Source organism: Micromys minutus, assembly GCF_963924665.1.
Source record: "Micromys minutus genome assembly, chromosome: 17".
Lineage (NCBI taxonomy): Eukaryota > Metazoa > Chordata > Mammalia > Rodentia > Muridae > Micromys > Micromys minutus.
Window position 1 is genome coordinate 40,838,010 of NC_137952.1, and position 19,269 is coordinate 40,857,278.

Genomic DNA, 19,269 nt, shown 5'->3' on the forward strand with positions numbered 1-19,269 from the left:
GTTTTAGCTGTTTCATCTGTAAAATGGCTATATTAACATTTATCTAATTATTCTACAGTTAATATGTAAAGAATATAACAGTCCCTAAAATAGTGAAGATTCAACAAATTATAGGTAATGACGACCTCAACTGTCAACCTATAAAGAACAGGGTCTTATTCACAGGGAAGCAGGCTCTTTTGGATTCTCCTTTGTATAATAAAAAGAATTCCAATTTCTGGAGTCCCTACATTTTACACTATGCAAATGAATCAGAAAAGGCGGGGTATAAGCCAGAAGCTATAAGGTGTTGGAGAGTCTTTATAAATCAGCTCAAAAGTCAGAAATATATTCAAACCTTGTTGTGTTATTAGATTTTTAAGAATCTCTTAATGTAGTAACTGACTCTCAATATGCAGAAAAGGTTGTTTGACTATAGAGCTGCTGACTTATTCAGGGTGAATCTGAGTTGACTTGACTGTTTATTCAACTACAAGTGTTCATAACTAGGAATCATCCGTTGTATATAACACACAGTAGATCCCACAGCCTGCCAGGTCCTCTGACACAAGGTAATAGTAAGATTGATCAGCTATTAATAGGAAGTGTACTAGAGGTTTCAGAATTTCAATTTAAAAGAAGAATGCTAACAGCAAAGGTTTAAAGAATTTTCTATCACCTGGCAACAAGCCAAGGAGATGGTAAGCAAATGTCTACTTGTTCATATATCATATATCCAGTGCCTACAGGAAGTCACCCTAAAGGTAACCAAAGACATGAAATTTGGGAAATGGATATGTTTCATTTTACAGAGTTTGGTACACTGAAATATGTGTACCATACTATAGACACATATTAAAGATTTCAATGAGCAATTAGCTTCTGAAAAGGCTGATGCTGTAACTACTATGTGTTATCTTGTTAGAAGTCAGGATGATTGTGGGAATACTTATACAAATCAAGACTGGCAATGTTCCAGCATGTGCCTCTAGTAAGACACACTTTCTACATATTATGATATAAAACATGTTATAGGAATACCACACACCTGCAAGTCAAGAATATTCTAGAGAGATCTAATCATACTTTAAAAGATATACTTAACAAACAAAAAGGGGTAACAAAGACCCCCAGAGATAAATTACATGGTGCTTTATTATTAACTTTATGTTTTCAATTCTTTTTTTTAAATGACTTTATTTTGCAAAACAAAGATAAATATACAGATTTTAAACATTTTTTGCTTAAAATTATACATTTTTGTCAGTACTGTTTTTTCAGACATTAAAATAAATTTTACATAAAACCATGTGAATATGTTTTTTAGTCAGTACTTGATTTTTTTCAAGGGCTTGACAGTATGCATTGAAAACCTACTAGTTGCAATAAGCGTAAAGTACATGCAAAACAAAACGCAACATGGAAATAGTCAAAGTTTTCTTGTTTTGTGAATATATGTATATTTTTTGTTTTCTTTATTTCTTGGACTTCATACAGTCTGTGAGTTGTTTCTGGGGGAGTGCAAGCCTCTGGGGTTAGCATCCCACTATCAGTGACTGCATATTATGTCTGTTCTTTTGTGACTGGGTTATCTCACTCAGGATGATCTTCTCTAGACGCAGCCATTTTCTTAAGAATTTAGTTAAGTCATTGTTTCTGGTGGCTGAGTAGTATTCCATTGTGTATATGTACCACAATTTTTGTATCCATTCGTCTTCTGAAGAACATCTAGGTTCCTTCCAGCTTCTGGCTATTATAAATAGAGCTGCTATGAACATTGTGGTGCATATATCTTTGTTGTGTATTAAAGTGTCTCTGGGGTATATGCCCAGAAGTGGAATAGCTGGGTCTTCAGGTAGTACTATATCCAATTTTCTGAGGTATCGCCAGACAGATTTCCAGAGTGGTTGTATTAGCTTGCAACCCCACCAACAGTGGAGAAGTGTTCCTCTTTCTCCGCAGCCTCGCCAGCATCTGCTGTCATCTGAGTTTTGGATCTTGGCCAATCTGACTGGTGTGAGGTGGAATCTTAGGGTTGTTTTGATTTGCATTTCCCTGATGGCTAAGGATGTCGAGCACTTCCTCAGATGTTTTTCGGCCATTCGGTGTTCCTCAACTGAAAATGATTTGTTTAGCTCTGTACCCCATTTTTTAATAGGGTTATTTGATTCTCTGGTGTCTAGCTTTTTGAGTTCCTTGTACACCTTGGATATTAGGCCTCTATCTGATGTGGTGTTGGTAAAGATCTTTTCCCATTCTGTTGGTTGCCGTTTTGTTTTCTTGACGATATCCTTAGCCTTACAGAAACTTTGCAATCTCATTAAGTCCCATTTGTTAATCTTTGACCTTAGAGCTTGAGCCATTGGTGTTTTGTTCAGGAAATTTTCTCCTGTGCCTATGTGTTCTAAGGTTTTCCCTACTTTCTCATCTAATAGTTTCAGTGTATCTGGTTTAATGTGGAGATCTTTAATCCACTTACACTTGAGCTTTGTACAAGGAGATAAGAACGGGTCTATTTTCATTCTTTTGCATGTTGAGTGCCAGTTGGACCAGCACCATTTGTTGAATAGGCTGTCCTTTTTCCATTGAATGTTTACTGCTCCTTTGTCAAAAATCAGGTGACCATATACATGAGGGCTCATTTCTGGATCTTCTATTCTATTCCATTGATCCACTTGCCTATTTCTGTACCAGTACCATGCAGTTTTCAGCACAATTGCCTTGTAATATAGCTTGAGGTCAGGGATAGTGATTCCCGCAGATGTTTTTTTGTTGTTGAGGATGGATTTCGCTATTCTAGGTCTTTTGTTATTCCATATGAAATTGCACATTGATCTTTCCAATTCCATGAAGAACTGGGTTGGAATTTTGATGGGGATTGCATTGAATCTGTAGATTGCTTTTGGTAGGATGGCCATTTTTAAGATGTTGATCTTTCCAATCCATGAGCATGGGAGATCTTTCCATTTTCTGAGATCCTCCTCAATTTCTTTCTTTAGAGGTTTGAAGTTCTTGTCATACAGGTCCTTCACTTCCTTAGTTAGAGTCACACCAAGGTATTTCATAGTTTTTGTAACGATTGTGAAGGGTACCTTTTCCCTAATTTCTTTCTCCACATGTTTGTCCTTTGAGTATAGGAAGGCTACTGATTTGTTTGAGTTAATTTTGTATCCGGCCACTTTGCTGAACTTGTTTATCAGCTGTAGGAGTTCTCTGGTGGAATTTTTGGGGTCACTCAAGTACACTATCATGTCATCGGCAAAGAGTGATGTTTTTATCTCTTCCTTTCCGATTTGTATCCCCTTGATCTCCTTTTGCTGTCTAATTGCTCCAGCCAGGACTTCCAGTACTATGTTGAATAGGTAGGGAGAGAGTGGGCAGCCTTGTCGAGTCCCTGATTTTAGTGGGATTGCTTCAAGTTTCTTGCCATTAAGTTTGATGTTGGCTGTTGGTTTGCTGTATATTGCTTTTATTATGTTTAAATATGGGCCTTGGATTCCTGTTCTTTCCAGGACTTTTAACATGAAGGGGTGTTGGATTTTGTCGAATGCTTTCTCAGCATCTAGTGAGATGACCATGTGATTTTGGTCTTTAAGTTTGTTTATATGGTGGATTACATTGATGGATTTCCTTATGTTAAACCATCCCTGCATCCCAGGGATGAAGCCTACTTGGTCATGATGAATGATGATTTTGATGTGTTCTTGGATTCGGTTTGCAAGGATTTTGTTGAGTATTTTTGCATCAGTGTTCATAAGTGAGATTGGTCTGAAGTTCTCTTTCCTTGTAGGGTCTTTGTGTGGCTTAGGTACGAGGGTTATTGTAGCCTCAAAAAATGAGTTGGGTAATATTCCATCTGATTCTATCTTTTGGAATAGTTTGGCGAATATTGGTGTTATATCCCCAATAAATGTCTGATAAAATTCTGCACTGAACCCGTCTGGACCTGGGCTTTTTTTTGTTGGAAGGCTTTTGATGACTTCTTCTATTTCTTTAGGTGTTATAGGGTTATTTAGATGGTTTACTTGGTCCTGGTTAAACTTTGGGACCTTGTATCTGTCTAGGAATTCGTCCATTTCCTCCAGATTTTCCAATTTTGTGGAGTATAAGTTTTTGTAGTAAGATCTGATGATTTCTTGAATTTCCTTAGTTTCAGTTGTTATGTCACCACTTTCCTTTCTGATTCTGTTAATTTGGATACTGTCTCTTTGCCCTTTAGTTAGTCTGGCTAGGGGTTTATCAATCTTGTTGATTTTCTCAAAGAACCAACTCTTTGTTTTGTTGATTTTTCCAATGGTTCTTTTTGTTTCTATTTGGTCTATTTCTGCCCTAATTTTGATTATTTCTTGCCGTCTACTCTTTTTGGGTATATCTGCTTCCTTTTGTTCTAGGGCTTTTAGCTGTGCTGTCAGGTTGCTGATGTGAGCTCTCTCCAGTTTCTTTTTGGAAGCACTTAGGGCTATGAGTTTTCCTCTCAATACTGCTTTCATTGCATCCCATAGGTTTGGGTATATTGTGTTATCCTTTTCGTTGAATTCTAGAAAGTCCTTAATTTCTTTCTTTATTTCTTCTTTGACCCTGCTATCCTTTAACAGAGCGTTGTTTTGTTTCCATGTGTATGTGGGCATTTTGTTGTCTTTGTTGTTGTTAAAGACCAGCCGTAGACCATGGTGATCTGAGAGGATGCATGGGAGTATTTCAATCTTCTTATATCGATGAAGGCTCGTTCTGTGTCCAATTATGTGGTCAATTTTCGAGAAGGTGCCATGGGGTGGTGAGAAGAAGTTGTATTCTTTTACTTTAGGATAGTATGTTCTGTATATATCTATTAATTCTAGTTGGTTCAAAGTCTCTGCTAGTTTTGCAGTGTCCTTGTTCAGTTTCTTATGTTTTCAATTCTAATGAACACAAAATTAAAGCTGCTGAAAGACACTGGATTATGGAAAACATGCTTGTTTATTTTAAAGATGCCCTAACCTCAGAATGGAAAACAGAGAACAGGTTAAACTAGGGAAGATGTTATGCCTATGTTTCCACAGGAAAAGAAAAGCTATGGGTGGGTTCCTTCCAAATTGATAAAAATGATACTTGTCAGAAGGAGACCTCCCTAAAGACCTTGCCTATAGCCAAGAAAAGGAGATTTTCAAAATCAACAAACTAGGTAATGTATATGCTAACCCCTCTACATGGGGACAGCTCTGGGAAAACTCATACATCTATATACAGCCAATTAATCTTATTGGCTATAAAATTCTCATATTACATGCCATCCTTTCAGATGCCATAAATGGAGATTTACACTGCAGTTTGATTATATGATCAAACTAACTTCTGAAGATAGTTGTCTTTTACCTGCTCAAAGAGCAGGTCATCATCCTTAATTGATCCCTGCACCCTGCGCATCCCATACAAATGTCGTTATAGGACTATGGACTGCTTGTAAAGTTTTCTACACTGAAGAATGGAAGATCAGGAGGGCATCCCAGAGAGTATTCACCCTCAAGGATGCTGAGATGCTAAGACCTGCTGTTCCAGTTTCCTCAACAGTATCAAAGCTTTTCCTCTAAAGACTTGCTTCCTGAGTATTTGCAGGACAGCTAACTCATTCAGTCCAGCCTTTCAGACTGTTCAAGGAGCAACTTCATTTAAGCCTGTTCTTTCTCAACCTACAGACTGAACAACAAATGCTACAGCTAGCTTTCTTCCAAGTAACCATTTTCTAATTTTATTGGGCCCCTAAAGAGAAATTCTTTACCTCATTCAGCAGGAAGCAATTATAAAAAGACCATCGTCCAAGTCCCTTAAGTTCGGGTGGAGGGTTTTGGTTATTTCATGAGTTATAAATATGTGGTCATTTTAGGGATGATTCCAAATAATTATGCTTGAATAGGAAGTAAACGAAATAGGTTAGATTCAGTGATTTCATTTATCTTTCCCTTCCTTTTCTCTATCTTTCTTTCTTCCTTCCTTAAGGAAAAAGGTTGGAAAGGTAAGGAAGAGGGTTGAAAAGAAAAGGGGAATATAGAAATACCATAAGAAATTAGACAAATAGGGGTAGATTGTTGAATCTGCATGTAGAAATATTATAAAAAATTAGATTCATAAGGATAGATTACTGAATCTATTCATTTAAATTATTTTATTGGATATTCTCTGTATTTAAATTTCAAATGTTATCCCTTTAACCCCCACTTCCATCCACCCTCCTCCTCCACTTGTTTCCATGAATTGGCTCTACTCTTAAGCCAAAACAAAAAACAAACAAAAAAACCCCAGAAAAAAACAGAAACAAGAGAAAAAAACATTTTATGGTCATAATCTTACATTGGAAGAGATCTTTGTACTTTGATGTAAAATTGAGGTTATACTCTGCCTGCTTGAATGTGGACTTTGGGAAGTAGAGTCATAACTGAGTTACCAACCATGCAGAAGGACAGATCTTCCAGTGTGGGTGCTTAAACTGCAATCATTTTAAAAGAGGGGATCTCAATTGAAAATCACTCCTGCAAAACTGACCTGGGGACAAACCTATGGTGCCTTTTTTAAATTGATAATTGATTTGGAAATTGAACAAATGTCACTGGGATTGTCCCTGGGTTGACAGTCCAGGGTGCTTTAAGAAAGTAGGCTGAGCAAGCTATGAAGCGAGTCTGTAAGCAGCTCCCATCTATCCCCGTGGCTTCTGCTCTAGATCTTGCCCTAGCTTCCATGAGTAATGAACTTATAAGCTATCAGATGAAATAAGCCCTTTCCTCCCCAGGTCACTTTTGCCTTGATGGTTTAACACAGCAATAGAAACTCTTAACTAATACACCTATGATCTTTAAGAAAGCCTATAAACCCACTAGTTCCCTAGGATAAATTCTGGTGAAATCAAACTTAGGAAGAGGAAGAGGTTGTCTAATCTCTCCCTAGAGCAAAACTTCTCTGCTTTCTCGGAATTAAAATGTAAAATTTAAAAGGAGAGATGGAGATACAGCTCATGCAGGAGTTATCTACCACATGTGAGGCTCTGGGTCCAATCCCCAATGCCACTCTCCTCTGACACCATCCCCTCAGAAACAGAAAGAAAAGGAAAAAAAATAAAGTAGAAAAGGAGGTATACTCCTAAACCAGTAAAGAGAAAATGAAATTTGAGCATAGTCTTTCAAAATGTCTCCATGCCTTTTCTACTGTAACTTCCTTTAAAATACTACTGTGGCACAGCATTAGAAAGACAGACATCTTTCTGTGTGAGGCCATTTCAAGTTATTAGTTTTCAAGATTCTATCTAATGGAAATAACCAAAACTCCATCGCAGAATCTTGAGATTCATTAAAATTAAAAAAAAAAAAAACATGGAGCATTAATTCAGAATATATAAGATTTTAATTTTGTAATATAAAATTTATCTAAAACTTATTTTAAAGAATTAAGTTTGGAGGAAGGAGGAGCTCATGTCAGGAGCTGGAATATGCAAAGGCAAGAGAGTAATCAACTCCTGAGGGTAAGACATCCTAGATTAAAGAGTAAACAAATGGAGATTTGAAACAAATACACACACACACACACACACATATAAAATCTAGTAACATTCTTATGAGTGGTATTATTTTAATTGCTCAGTCAGAATACTGATTTTGTAAAAAGTATGTATTATGGAAGACTTCAGGTAAGATATCCTCTCTAAATCAATTGACAGACACTGGGCTTTTACAAGTTCCTGACTACAGTAACTAGAACAGCAATGAACATGAATAAGCACGTATCTCAGAGGAGGACATAGGAGTCATCTGGTTATATGCCCAAGTGGTACAGCTGGACTGTGTGTTAGATCTATTGCTGGCTCTTCAGAATCCATATTGACAGTAGGTGCACCAGTTTGCATTTCAGAGGCAGTGAATAAGTTACCGCCTTTTCTCCACATTTGTTGTTGTGATCTCAGGCAGGAAGAGTAATTAAGATGAAATTTTAGTTGCATTTCTCTGATGACTAAAGATGTTGAATATGTTTTAAAAACTGCTTCTCAGCCATCTGTATTTCTTTTTTTGAGAACTATTTAGTTCCATACCCCAACTCACATACACTCACACACTCTCAGTAGCTTTCTCCCTTCCTCCCCACACCCTATGTGGGGGGGGGGAGATGATGTTTAGTTGTGGATTTTTTGGGTTACTATTTTGCTTTTTGAGTTCGTTGTATACTTTAGATATTAACTCTCTGACAGATGAATAAAAATATCTGGTAAAGACTTTTTTCTCTGTCCCAAACCTGATCCTTCACTCTATCTTCTCAAGACACCTTACAACTCATCTATCAGGAAATCTATTCTCAAATCCAAACCTTTAATCATTATGGCTTCTAATCTTGGCTCTAGTTTACTAAACTAAGCTCTCAACAATACTACCTGTTTCCATTTCTGAACCCTGTTTTCTTTTCCACATGGAATTCTTTTAAAATATATGCTCTAGCACCACCTTCCAACTATACTTTGTAAACGCACATTTGATGCCATGGCCAACAAGACTACTTTGGTTTCTGGCTATCCTCAGCCCACTGGCCATACTATTTTCCAAATAAGCCAGGTAGTCCAACTGGCATACTATTTGCTCTGCCTGGAATACTCTTCCCTCAAAAACTGCTGAAATCTTCTGTCTCAGTTTGTCAGGATCTCTTCCTGTAATCACACCTTCCTTGTCCTTTATATCTTAGAAAGAAAGAAACAAAGGAAGGACTGAGTTCTGGCTGGTTTTGTGTCAACTTGACACAAGCTGGAGTTATCACAGAGAAAGGAGCCTCAGTTGAGGAAATACCTCCATGAGATCCAGCTGTAAGGCATTTTCTCAATTAGTGATCAAGGGGGAGGGCCCAGCCCATTGTGGGTGGAGCCATCCCTGGGCTGGTAGACCTGGGTTCTATAAGGAAACAAGTTGAGCAAGCCAAGGGAAGCAAGCCAGTAAGTGACATCCCTCCATGGCCTCTGCATCAGCTCCTGCTTCCTGACCTGCTTGAGTTCCAGTCCTGACTTCCTTTGGTGATAAACAGCATGTGGAAGTATAAGCTGAACAGACCCTTTCCTCCCCAACTTGCTTCTTGGTGCAGGATTAGAAGCCCTGACTAGGACAGACAGACAGAGGTGGCTAGATAGTTATACTACTGAATAATCTAATTTTTTTTTAAGGAATCTTGAAGAGTTTTTTTCTTAAAATTTGTCCTAAAACATCAAACAATTGTTTCTTCACTATTATAGATGTCACATAGAAGTTATATTTCCTTCTTTAATAAGTATTCTAAGTATCTACATTTATAGAAAACAATGTGGCAGAAATAAGTATTTTAAAATATTTCATAACCCATTTTTCTTTATCCTTGATCTACATGCAAGGGAAAAATAGCACAAATTCTGTTTTAGATATAAACCTATTGAACACTAGAATGATGAATTATTACTAAGCTGTTCATTTAACTTAATCACACTGAGTTCACAAGGAAACTCTAAGAACTGAAATGTCAACAGGATAGCTGCATTGTGAAGAAACCCATCATAAATTCTGTCCAATGGGTCTTACACAAGTTTACATTGAACTTCATCTGAAAAGGTTTACTAAAAAAATGAAAACAAATTGTGATGGTTGTTTCTTTTATAAATAGATGCTGTAGTTCAAAAGAGCATTCTAATAGCAAAAACCACTACTAAAAATTGAAAGCATCCATAATTTAAATTATTCTAACATAAAACCCAACTCGTGTTTTTATGTCCAATAGTTATTTTTAAGCTAAAAATTGTAACTTATTGTGTTTATCTTTTCAGAATTTAAAATGGCCTCCTATCTCACACTGACAGAAAAGGGGATTCTATTTATAAATTATAGCTAACATAGTCACATGGAATGACTAAGGAGGCTAACATTCTAAAATCCAAATGATGTATCTGATTAAAGCAAAGGCATCACGAAGCGAAAGGAGGGTTATTACTGTATATTTAACATATTTAGTGTTGTTAGATTAGCTATGTGCTCACACTTAATTTCACAAATGGTTACTCAGAACCTTCTGATGAAATGCAACATGAATTCTCAGCACTACATGGGCTCTCTTTCCATAACTGGAACAGAGTCACATCTCTATAGCAAGCTTCCAGTTTGTACAAAACAGGAGAATAAGTTATTACCTAAGAAAATGTCTGGGTGTTGGTTCTTTCCTGTCTTGCAATATGGCAGGTAAAAAGGCAGAGAAGCCTGACACAGAGAAGAAACCTATGGCCAAGAAGGCTGGCAGGGACGCTGCTGCCTCCGGTCACCCAGCTACTGGTTCCCTGGATCACTGGTGTAGCCAAAAAGGGTAACCCTAAGGTTAAAGAGCCCAGGAAGGAGAAGCCCCTTTGTAGCCAAAAACCCTGTCCTAGCAAGAGGAATTGGCAGGTACTCAGATCTGCTATGTATTCCAGAAATGCCTTGTACAAAAGGAAATACAAAGAAGAAAAAAAGATGAGGTCCTTGCTAATGTCACAGAAACGGGTGGTGGGGAAAAGAATGGTGGCACCTGGGTAGATACACTTCAAAAAATGCCTAGGTATTATGCTACCGAAGATGTGCCTTAGAAGCTGCTTGAGCCATGGCAAAATGCCCTTCATTCAGCATTTGAGAAGGCTGCGCTCTAGCATCACTCCTGGGACTGTCCTGACCATCCTCTGAGGGCACTACAGGGGCAGGAGAGTGATTTTCCTGAAGTATCTGACCAGTGGCTTGCTACTTGTGACTGGACTTCATGCCCTCAACAGAGTTCCTATGCACAAGAACACAACAGAAGTTTGTCATTGCCACCTCTACAAAAGTTGGTATCAGCGAGGTTAAAATCCCCAAACACCTGCGTCAGCCCAGGCACCAGGAGGGCAAGATCTTCCACATGAAGAAGGAGAAATTCGAGATTACAGAACAGCAAAAAGGCAGATCAGAAAACTGTGGACTCACAGATTTTGCCAAAGAGTAAAGCTGTTCCTTAGCTCTAGGACTACCTTCAATCTTAATTCTCCCTAACAAACAGAATGTATCCTCACAAACGGGTGTTCTAAATCGCTAACAACCTAATTAAACAGCTTCATATGTTTACCAAAAAAGAAAAGAAAAAGAAAATGTCTGTATATTGAAGGAAGTTGCAGTGGGAAATTCTCTACCCTCTACACATTCCTTAAATTCTCCTTCTCCCCACCCTGCCTCTGCCTAAGGGACTTAAGTAAATAATTCTCAGGAGAATAGTAAAATGTGCTGACTGATAGCCATCTGACACTCTGGAAAGTCCCAGTTAGGGTCCTGACACATATGCTCACTAACCAACAGGTTTACAGGTCAATATGCTTAGCCAATGAATTTAAATTATCACCTTGCTGATGTAACCTGTACCCCTAAAAAGTATAAAAACTGCTGTAACTGCCTTTCAGGGTCACCTCTCCTCTGGATGTAGGCCGCCCCAGAGCACTGGACTAATAAACCTCTTGCTTTTGCATCGGTTGCTGCCTCCTTGTCTCTTTGGAAGCAGGGGTGGGGGTGGAGGCGGTGGGAGGGTCTCCTGGATACAAAGGCTCTGCCGAGTCTTTCAACATGTTCTATTCTCTTAAGTATATTAATGCCATTAAAAAAAGAGAATAATTCCAGATTGAGAGAATCTAAAAACATGTAACAAAATTCAAGTTATGAAACTTGATTAAATCACAATTTAAAAAAAAAAAAAAAAACTGTACAAAAAGCCATGGGAAACTAGATTTAGCATACTAAAAAATGATGGGTGAACTTTTGTGATATATACAACTTACTGTTAATGTATCAATAAAGAGTAATAATAATATAAATATATGTATGTGTGTATGTATGTATACATGTATAAGTAGGTAAACACCCACATTAGGCACAAATATGCCTAAATGTGGTCTGTTACTTCTAGTTGGTATGTTCAATATCCTACTCTGCAAATTTTCTACATATATGAAAATTTCTGAGAAAGTAGTTACTAAATGCTCCCATCACATTTACAGTACCTGGCTCTTGAATGACGTCCACCTTTCCCACACTGATCTGAAGTGTTTCTCCATTCTTTGCAAAAGTCTCCCATTCAGAATCAGTCTGCTGGCAGGACGGACACCATGGAGCATAACTGTAAGACCAGAAGTATTATTCAACACAAAATATGTAGAGTAAAATCTATAAACAAAATTAATAGAATATTCAAAGATAAATTCTTAGCTAAAGGAGAAATAAAAGCAAGCTTTCCAAAGTTATTTGATATAGAAAAACAAGAGTGTATTTTCCCCATTTATAATTTTATATACAAATGTTAATTCTATTAAAAATTTGAGAATATTTTCAAAATAATATTAACATACAAAATATTTCTTCCATATAATTTAAAAAAAAATAAATGAAGCAAGCTTTATCCCCTTGCTTTGGTCTCTGAGGCAAATAGGTTCTAAGCACCTAAAGTAAAATAACCTTCAAGGATGTCCCAATACTAGCCAAGCTAATTTTTGATCTCTCAAGTTTAGAGAAATGACAGTCAAGAGTCTTGTCACTACTGGGTCCCCTGGTGTGTTGCCAAATGTATAAATATGTGAGAAAGTTCTTAATTTAAAAAAAAAAAAAAGCTACCCTATACTGAAAACATTAAGAACCTGTGCCTTAAATTTATGACACTGCTTTTTACATGAACAGTTCAGCTAGAAACAGATAATGACATCTCATAATAGCCCACAGAGTAAAAAATATCTCTGCTAAGACCTAAGGAGAACAGTCAGCCAAGAAAGGGTTAACAAATGTTTCAATCTAAGCAGGAAAATGGTATACATGAAGAATCTAGCACTGAATAAGAGAAGGTGAAGATATTTTTCTCAGCTTCCAAGAAAATCAAGGACCAGAGAGATATGGCTTACTAGGTAAGAGCATTGTTGTACAAGCATGCAGACATGAGGTTCAAATCCCTAGACCATGTGAAAAACAAAAACACTGAATTTTCCACACTGAGTGAATGTTGTAGCATATAAATTACAACACCAGGGGATAGAGAGCAGCAAAGAACATGTCAATTTCATGGCATTGAAGACATATGATATCAGGCACAGACCTATCTCCAGAAAAATATTAATTCCCCCATTTTTTTGGAAAAATGTATATATATATATATATATATATAGTGTGTGTGTGTGTGTGTGTGTGTGTGTGTGTGTATTGTGTTTATGCCTTTATCTTTGTACATGCCATATGTATGAGAAACCAAGGAGAAAAAGCAATAAAACTAGCCAAATTCTCAAGCTTTGCTTTTGCTTTTTTGTTGGTTTGTTTTAGGTCCTAACAATCAAATGTGTGCTTATGGCCACATTCATAGACTCCCATTTATACTCTCTTAGATTTTGAGACAGACTCTTGCTATATATAGCCCAAGAGAGCCCACAATGGCCTTGTACGTACTTGTCATCTGGGTGGTTTGGAATTAGAACCATCCTGCTTCAAAGACGGCAGAATACTAGAGTCACAGGCATGTCCATGTCCAGCTATATAGGTCCTTTTCAAATCTTATTATACAGACATTAATTGCTACTTTAAAACACAAGGAATGCACTAATTAAGTTTGTTGAATAGCAGAAAAATTAAAGTAATGATACTGAAAACCATCTTGGATACTCACCGTATTTAAGGAATGGGCAAGAATGTTAGCCACAAGTAGGTAGAAGTACTTATTTTAGGAAAAATACTTGCCATTAGGTAAAATTCAGAGAAGAAATTTTACTAAAAACTGTTTTTATTTACACACACAAAAAAAGCAGTTTTTTTTTCTTGGTGTTAAATCCCCCAGTGTTTCTTAGAGCACTTTCTCTTTTGAGTTTTTCTTGACATCACAGAAATTAGGTGAATGACAGATATAGGCAAGTTATTTAGAATTTATTTTAACAAACACTCAGCAAGACATGTGATGGTAAAGACAAAAGAAACACTAGGCTCACGGTTCTACAACTAAACAAGTTAAATTACAATGTCAACAAATGACACCTTAACTGCACCAACAAGTGTGGCTGGCTTCCCCACTATAAGACAGAATCTCACAGCAGATGCCCTGTTCCTTCTGTCTCCTCTTCTGTTATGACTCCTCAACTTTAGGTATAGGGTTATGTTATAGATGTATTAACTGAGGTGAGGCAAACCACAGTCAGTTGTTCTCTCCGTTCAGACCAGTTGTAGATTTCTGTAATGGTCTCTACCTGCTGCTAAAAGAAGTTTCTGGTAGCTACACTCATCTATAGACATAAGAATATTTGAATGCAGTTAAAAATGATACTGTCTTAGGAAAAGGCAGTTACAGACTTTCCTCCAGAATCTGTAATCTCTCCAATCCAGGGTAATTGGCTAAGTTGACAATACTAGGCATAAATCCCCTCCTACTTCAGTGGACCTTAAGTCTAATTAGTGTTACTCTCAAGGTATTGGTGCTACTACTGGACCCTTGGGGTTAACCCTCGAAGGTTAGTGATTGTTGTAGTCTTGTGTTTTTATAGCTGGTAGGACTATTGATTGCTTTTCTCTGGAAGCTAGCATGGCACCTTCAGTCAGACTCTAGGAGGGCTCAGAGAAATGTGGAAAGCTTTTTAGGGGGGAATTTTGACAACACTGGGACAATAGTTACCTCTGTTCCAGCTCTAGGCAGGATTCTGACTCTGGCTGGCTCAGGAAACTGGCCTGGATTAAGAACATTTACACTGGAAGCTCAGGGCCGACTATGCAGGTGTAGGTGTGGCAGTCCCTTTGTCTCCCCACCTAGCCCCGCCCCCCAAAGACACAGGATTCCAGATTATTGGCTTGCTTGTCCTTGACTCAGAATAATTTTATCTTTCTACATGTAATTAAAGTGCTTTAAAAGTGGACTGAATAATAAGAATTTCGCTTCAGCTTCAGAACTGCTTGTACCTAGAACAGAGACTAGCAGGACTGAGCCACGGAAAAAATAAAACCATTTATAACATCAATAAACAAATGGCAAATGGGAGATGACACATAGATGCTATTTGAATGGTATTTTTTAAAAGACTCAGTAAAGAAATAAGTTATATTATTTATTCATTCATTTAGTCAAAAAACATTGAGCACTTGCTGTTTAATAGGAAGGCTCTGGAGTTAAACAGGGAAGAAGAAAAATCTTATCCTTCTATATAAAGTTTGTAGTGTACTGGAAAAATAAGACATACTATCTAGTACAAATGCATTTAGCCAGTTTTATACTTACCATATGTGGTTAGAGCCATGCTAGAAACACAAGGTATTATCAAAAAAGGGTTTCCTATAGCGAAGGTAGGGCGCTTATTCAAATGGTAAGAAGTATCAAAAATGAGCTTGCAACGTCATCTGCAGAAACTAGAGATGATGAAAACATGGATAGGTCCCTTCTTCCCGAGGAATAGAGCCTTTCTTTATGTGATGCTGATCAGTAGAGATGCTGATTCTAGACCAGAACCAACCAATCAAGCATTCCCATATACCAAAGAGCTGTCCATCCCAAAATGATGTGTCCCGTTAAAGACCACTGATAAATGCCTTTAAAAGAGCAGTATCAGTAAGCAGATCCTAAAGAGTTGAACGCTGCTCATACTACCTTCAGAGCACAACAGACCATCAGCTGAAATCAAGGCTGTACCTCATTCACCTTCACTTTTCAAATCCACACCCCCAGACTTGACACACAACAAGCAACCATTTAGCCACACTCTCTTAAACATGCAAACAATAAAACACAACAAGCTGATAAACTAGAGGAAATTTAACTGTTTGACATGAGCAAGTCAACATTTTTTCATACAGGTATAAGAAAAACACTGGAAAATACTAAAACTTTGAGGTTCTGCAGAAATGAAAGGCATAAAGTCACATAACCACATGTCTAATCTCACCTTTCATACATGAGGAGCCCAAGAACAAAGTCAGAAGTCATACTTTATAAAAATTAACTTCCTTTATAAAAGTAAATCAAATTCACTTAAAAATATATTTTATCCAGGAGATAATATAGATAATCAGGTCAAAATTATGCTATATAGATGTTAAGACAGCTTAGACATTTCTTTAGATTGGGAGGGGGAGGCACCAAAACAGAAAACAAATAGCATTGCATATTTTGGGTTTCAAATGAACAAAAATGTCAACAGAACTGACACAGTTCTCAGGGAGGAGGAGGAGGACGAGAGAGCAGAGTAAAGGATAAAATATGGGGAAGAACAAAGAACACTAAAGGCCTTTTGAAAAGCCATATGGAAAACTACTACTATAGAATATATATGAAAAGAATTTAAATTAAGTAACCATATAGTGAGAAAGACAATGTCCCAACTAAACATTTTTTACCTAAAGTAAAACCTCCAATAGCAGAAATGGGCTACATTCTGTTGAATCACAGGCGGCAGGGGCCACAGACCCTCCAAACATCACAGACTATTGCTGTAATCAAGGCTATTGCTTACCCTCTGTAACTTGCTGCTGAGACACCACTTACTTATAACATCAAGAATGAAGAATTCAAGTTGGAGTGTCCAATTAGAAGCCCCACCCCTACTGCCCTATGTTCACGGTGTCACAGTACTTTGTATACTACTGGAGAACAGCCATCATCAACTCCCAGCCACACACCCCAAGACTTACAACAGCCACGTGCCTACGAGATATACTGGTGCAACAGTGGGACAAGTATTACACAAATAACTAACCACCTTGTAAGTGGATGTAAGGCCCATTCCATGAAATAGAACCCATTCCTCACATTTCAAAAGTGGCCAAGAATCTGAGACTTTATAAGTCATAGGCTCTATGGGAAACCTACTATTATTACTGTGCTAAAGGATCAGAGCCGTAAGATGACTAATGACTTGCTGCTGTAACTGTGAATCAGTGCACTACGCATAACTCATCACAAACGCTTCTTGCAATAGGTGCTAATTATCAGACCTACAACTACATGACTTTCAGTGAGAGAGTTAGAAACAGCCCTAAAACTGCAACAGCCAAGGTGACAACTCCAAGGAAACAGTCTGCAGGAAACAAACTGATACACATATGAACTCTCAAAGACTGTGAAGAGTATGTGTAACCTGGACAGGTTCAAACTCAACAAAACCCTAGCTTACAGAAGGAGAAGTGTACACAAACCTCACCTCTAACCAGAGAGAAACTGAATGTAACAGCATAAGTTCCTTTTTTTCCATCCTCACTTCCTGCCTACCAATTCTGAGGTACTTTTATAAGACAGTTTCTCAATTAAAAAAAAAAGAGAGAGAGAGAAAAGTAACAACTTTACATATGGTTTGTGTATTTGTGTGGATATGTATGTATATATGTATGTATGTATGTATGTATGTATGTATGTATGTATGTATGTATAAAATGTAGATAGACACATGGCAAGTCCCAGGAATGGATAACTATCTAGGCTGGGGCATTTTAAAATAATAAAATAGGAGCCATCCAAGAGTTGTTAGCCAGCACTAAATTAGAAGCTTACTGGGACTTATAATCATCTATTTTATTGTTCTATCTCTTTTCCTTAAGCAGGAAAATTCACAAAGGAGTTAACAACATCAGATCTGAGGAGAACTTTCTACTATGACTGTTTGCACACTGCACATAAAAACACTCAGTCTAACTAAAAACTATCTAGAAAACCCGCTGAGTAAGGACCTGTGAAATGATAGTAATTATCTATAGAACTAGTTGACAAAAGCTGTTTCTCAAATCTCTGAAATACCACACACTGGCAGTCGTAACATAAACCTTGCTGTCTTTAACTATAGCACTCAAGAGGCAGTGGCAGGCTGATTTCTGTGATTCGGAGGGCCACTCAGGTCAAATTCAGCTCCATCTAGCCAGAAATACAGTGATGCCCTATCTAAAAATGAACATTTCTCTCAAATAGGATATGACTCATTTCCATCAAATAGGTTATTCATATCCATATCCTTATAGTTTCACTGATTTGATGGTTTAATAGGAGTATTGCATTCTGAGGTCTAGATATCTCCATAATTTTGTGGATAAATACCCATCCTGTTCTTTAATTTACAATTTTTTTTTTACTCTGATCTCAGGCACCTACTTGCAATCTGAATCGAAGAAATCAAACTGTGGCCTTGGATAAATTTTTAAAACAATACAATTTTGAGAATATCTAGATCCTTATATAACTACCAAACGGTAGTGATAAATCTGTATTACTGAAGACCACGAGCTATGGTAATGTGGTCTTATAAATTATGTCCCCAGAGATTTTTCATTTTCCCTGGATGCTCATAAGTCTGAGGCCTTTTCAGATGACTGTCCCTTTCGCTGATATTAATTTTATATTACAATCAACACAAATCCCTTTCCTTTGTCCTGACAGCTTTCCATAGCTTCGAGCATGGCGTTGTGCACCAGCCACCACTTATGGATTCCTGTTGTTCAAAGGGGACTATTATTCCCCTTTATGCCATTGGCGCAATCCAACTATGCTGACTCAAAAGTCCTACGTCTAAAAATTATGGCATCGGAAATTTAAATCATTTTTTTCTTTAATTTAGCCACCCGAGTTTATGGTTCTGCTCCACAATGACATCTCAAGGTCTTCAAAAGGAAAAGGGGTATGTCACACAAACTGGTCTTCCTTCCCTGATCCAATGGCTTATTTCAACACACTTTACCTAGGTGTATGCATCCCTGAATAGCTCCTCCTTTTCTAATATGGCTGGCTATACCTCTAAAGATTTATGGTTTTTCCTCCCGCCCCCGTTCCCTACTCCTCCCCCTCGTGAACTGCCTCCTCCATTTCTAAAACATTTTGGGCCTACAGCAATGGTGAAAGCGGCTAAGGATGTAGGCAGTGCTTCTTCATCCGCAGTCTGACAGCTAAGGGTAGGCAATGTGCGCATGCTCACTGAGAAGGCCGCAGCCCGCCACCGCAAGTGCTGGCAGGCAGGGGCGTCACGGCCCGGGGTCTAGCCGGGGTAGGACGGCGGGCACCGCGAGGACGAAGCGACGTGCGGGGCGGGTGGGGACACTCACAATTTCAGCATCCACTCGCCCTCCATCACCAGCGTCCAGTTGGAGGCGGTCATGGGCTGCACACGGCTCTCCTCGGCCGGCAGCACGGCCTGCTCCAGGCCCTCGGCAGCTGCGGCCGCGAGCCAGGCAGCCAGGAGTACCGGGACGCAGAAGCCGCCGGTCATGGTGGCGCCTGTGAGACAGCTCGGCTCTCTGAGGGCGGGGAGCAGCGGCTGGGCTTCTCACCCCAAGCAACAGCCTTCACTGAGGTCTG

The 19,269-nt window shown here is 38.3% G+C and overlaps 1 protein-coding gene and 1 pseudogene across 2 annotated transcripts in view; one reads left to right on the top strand and one right to left on the bottom strand.

Moving 5' to 3' along the window:
- TMX4 (thioredoxin related transmembrane protein 4) overlaps positions 1-19,269 on the bottom strand; it is a 35,907-nt gene extending 16,638 nt beyond the window's left edge. Inside the window, exons 1-2 of the mRNA XM_080931035.1 lie at positions 19,017-19,269; positions 11,990-12,105 (exon numbers count right to left, since the gene is read on the bottom strand). Coding sequence (XP_080787161.1) covers positions 11,990-12,105; positions 19,017-19,180 — 280 coding nt within the window. The 5' untranslated portion in view covers positions 19,181-19,269. The remainder of the gene's footprint in view (positions 1-11,989; positions 12,106-19,016) is intronic.
- On the top strand, positions 10,172-11,029 carry LOC308431497 (large ribosomal subunit protein eL6-like; annotated as a pseudogene). Its single transcript has one exon. The product of its transcript is annotated as a large ribosomal subunit protein eL6-like (transcript).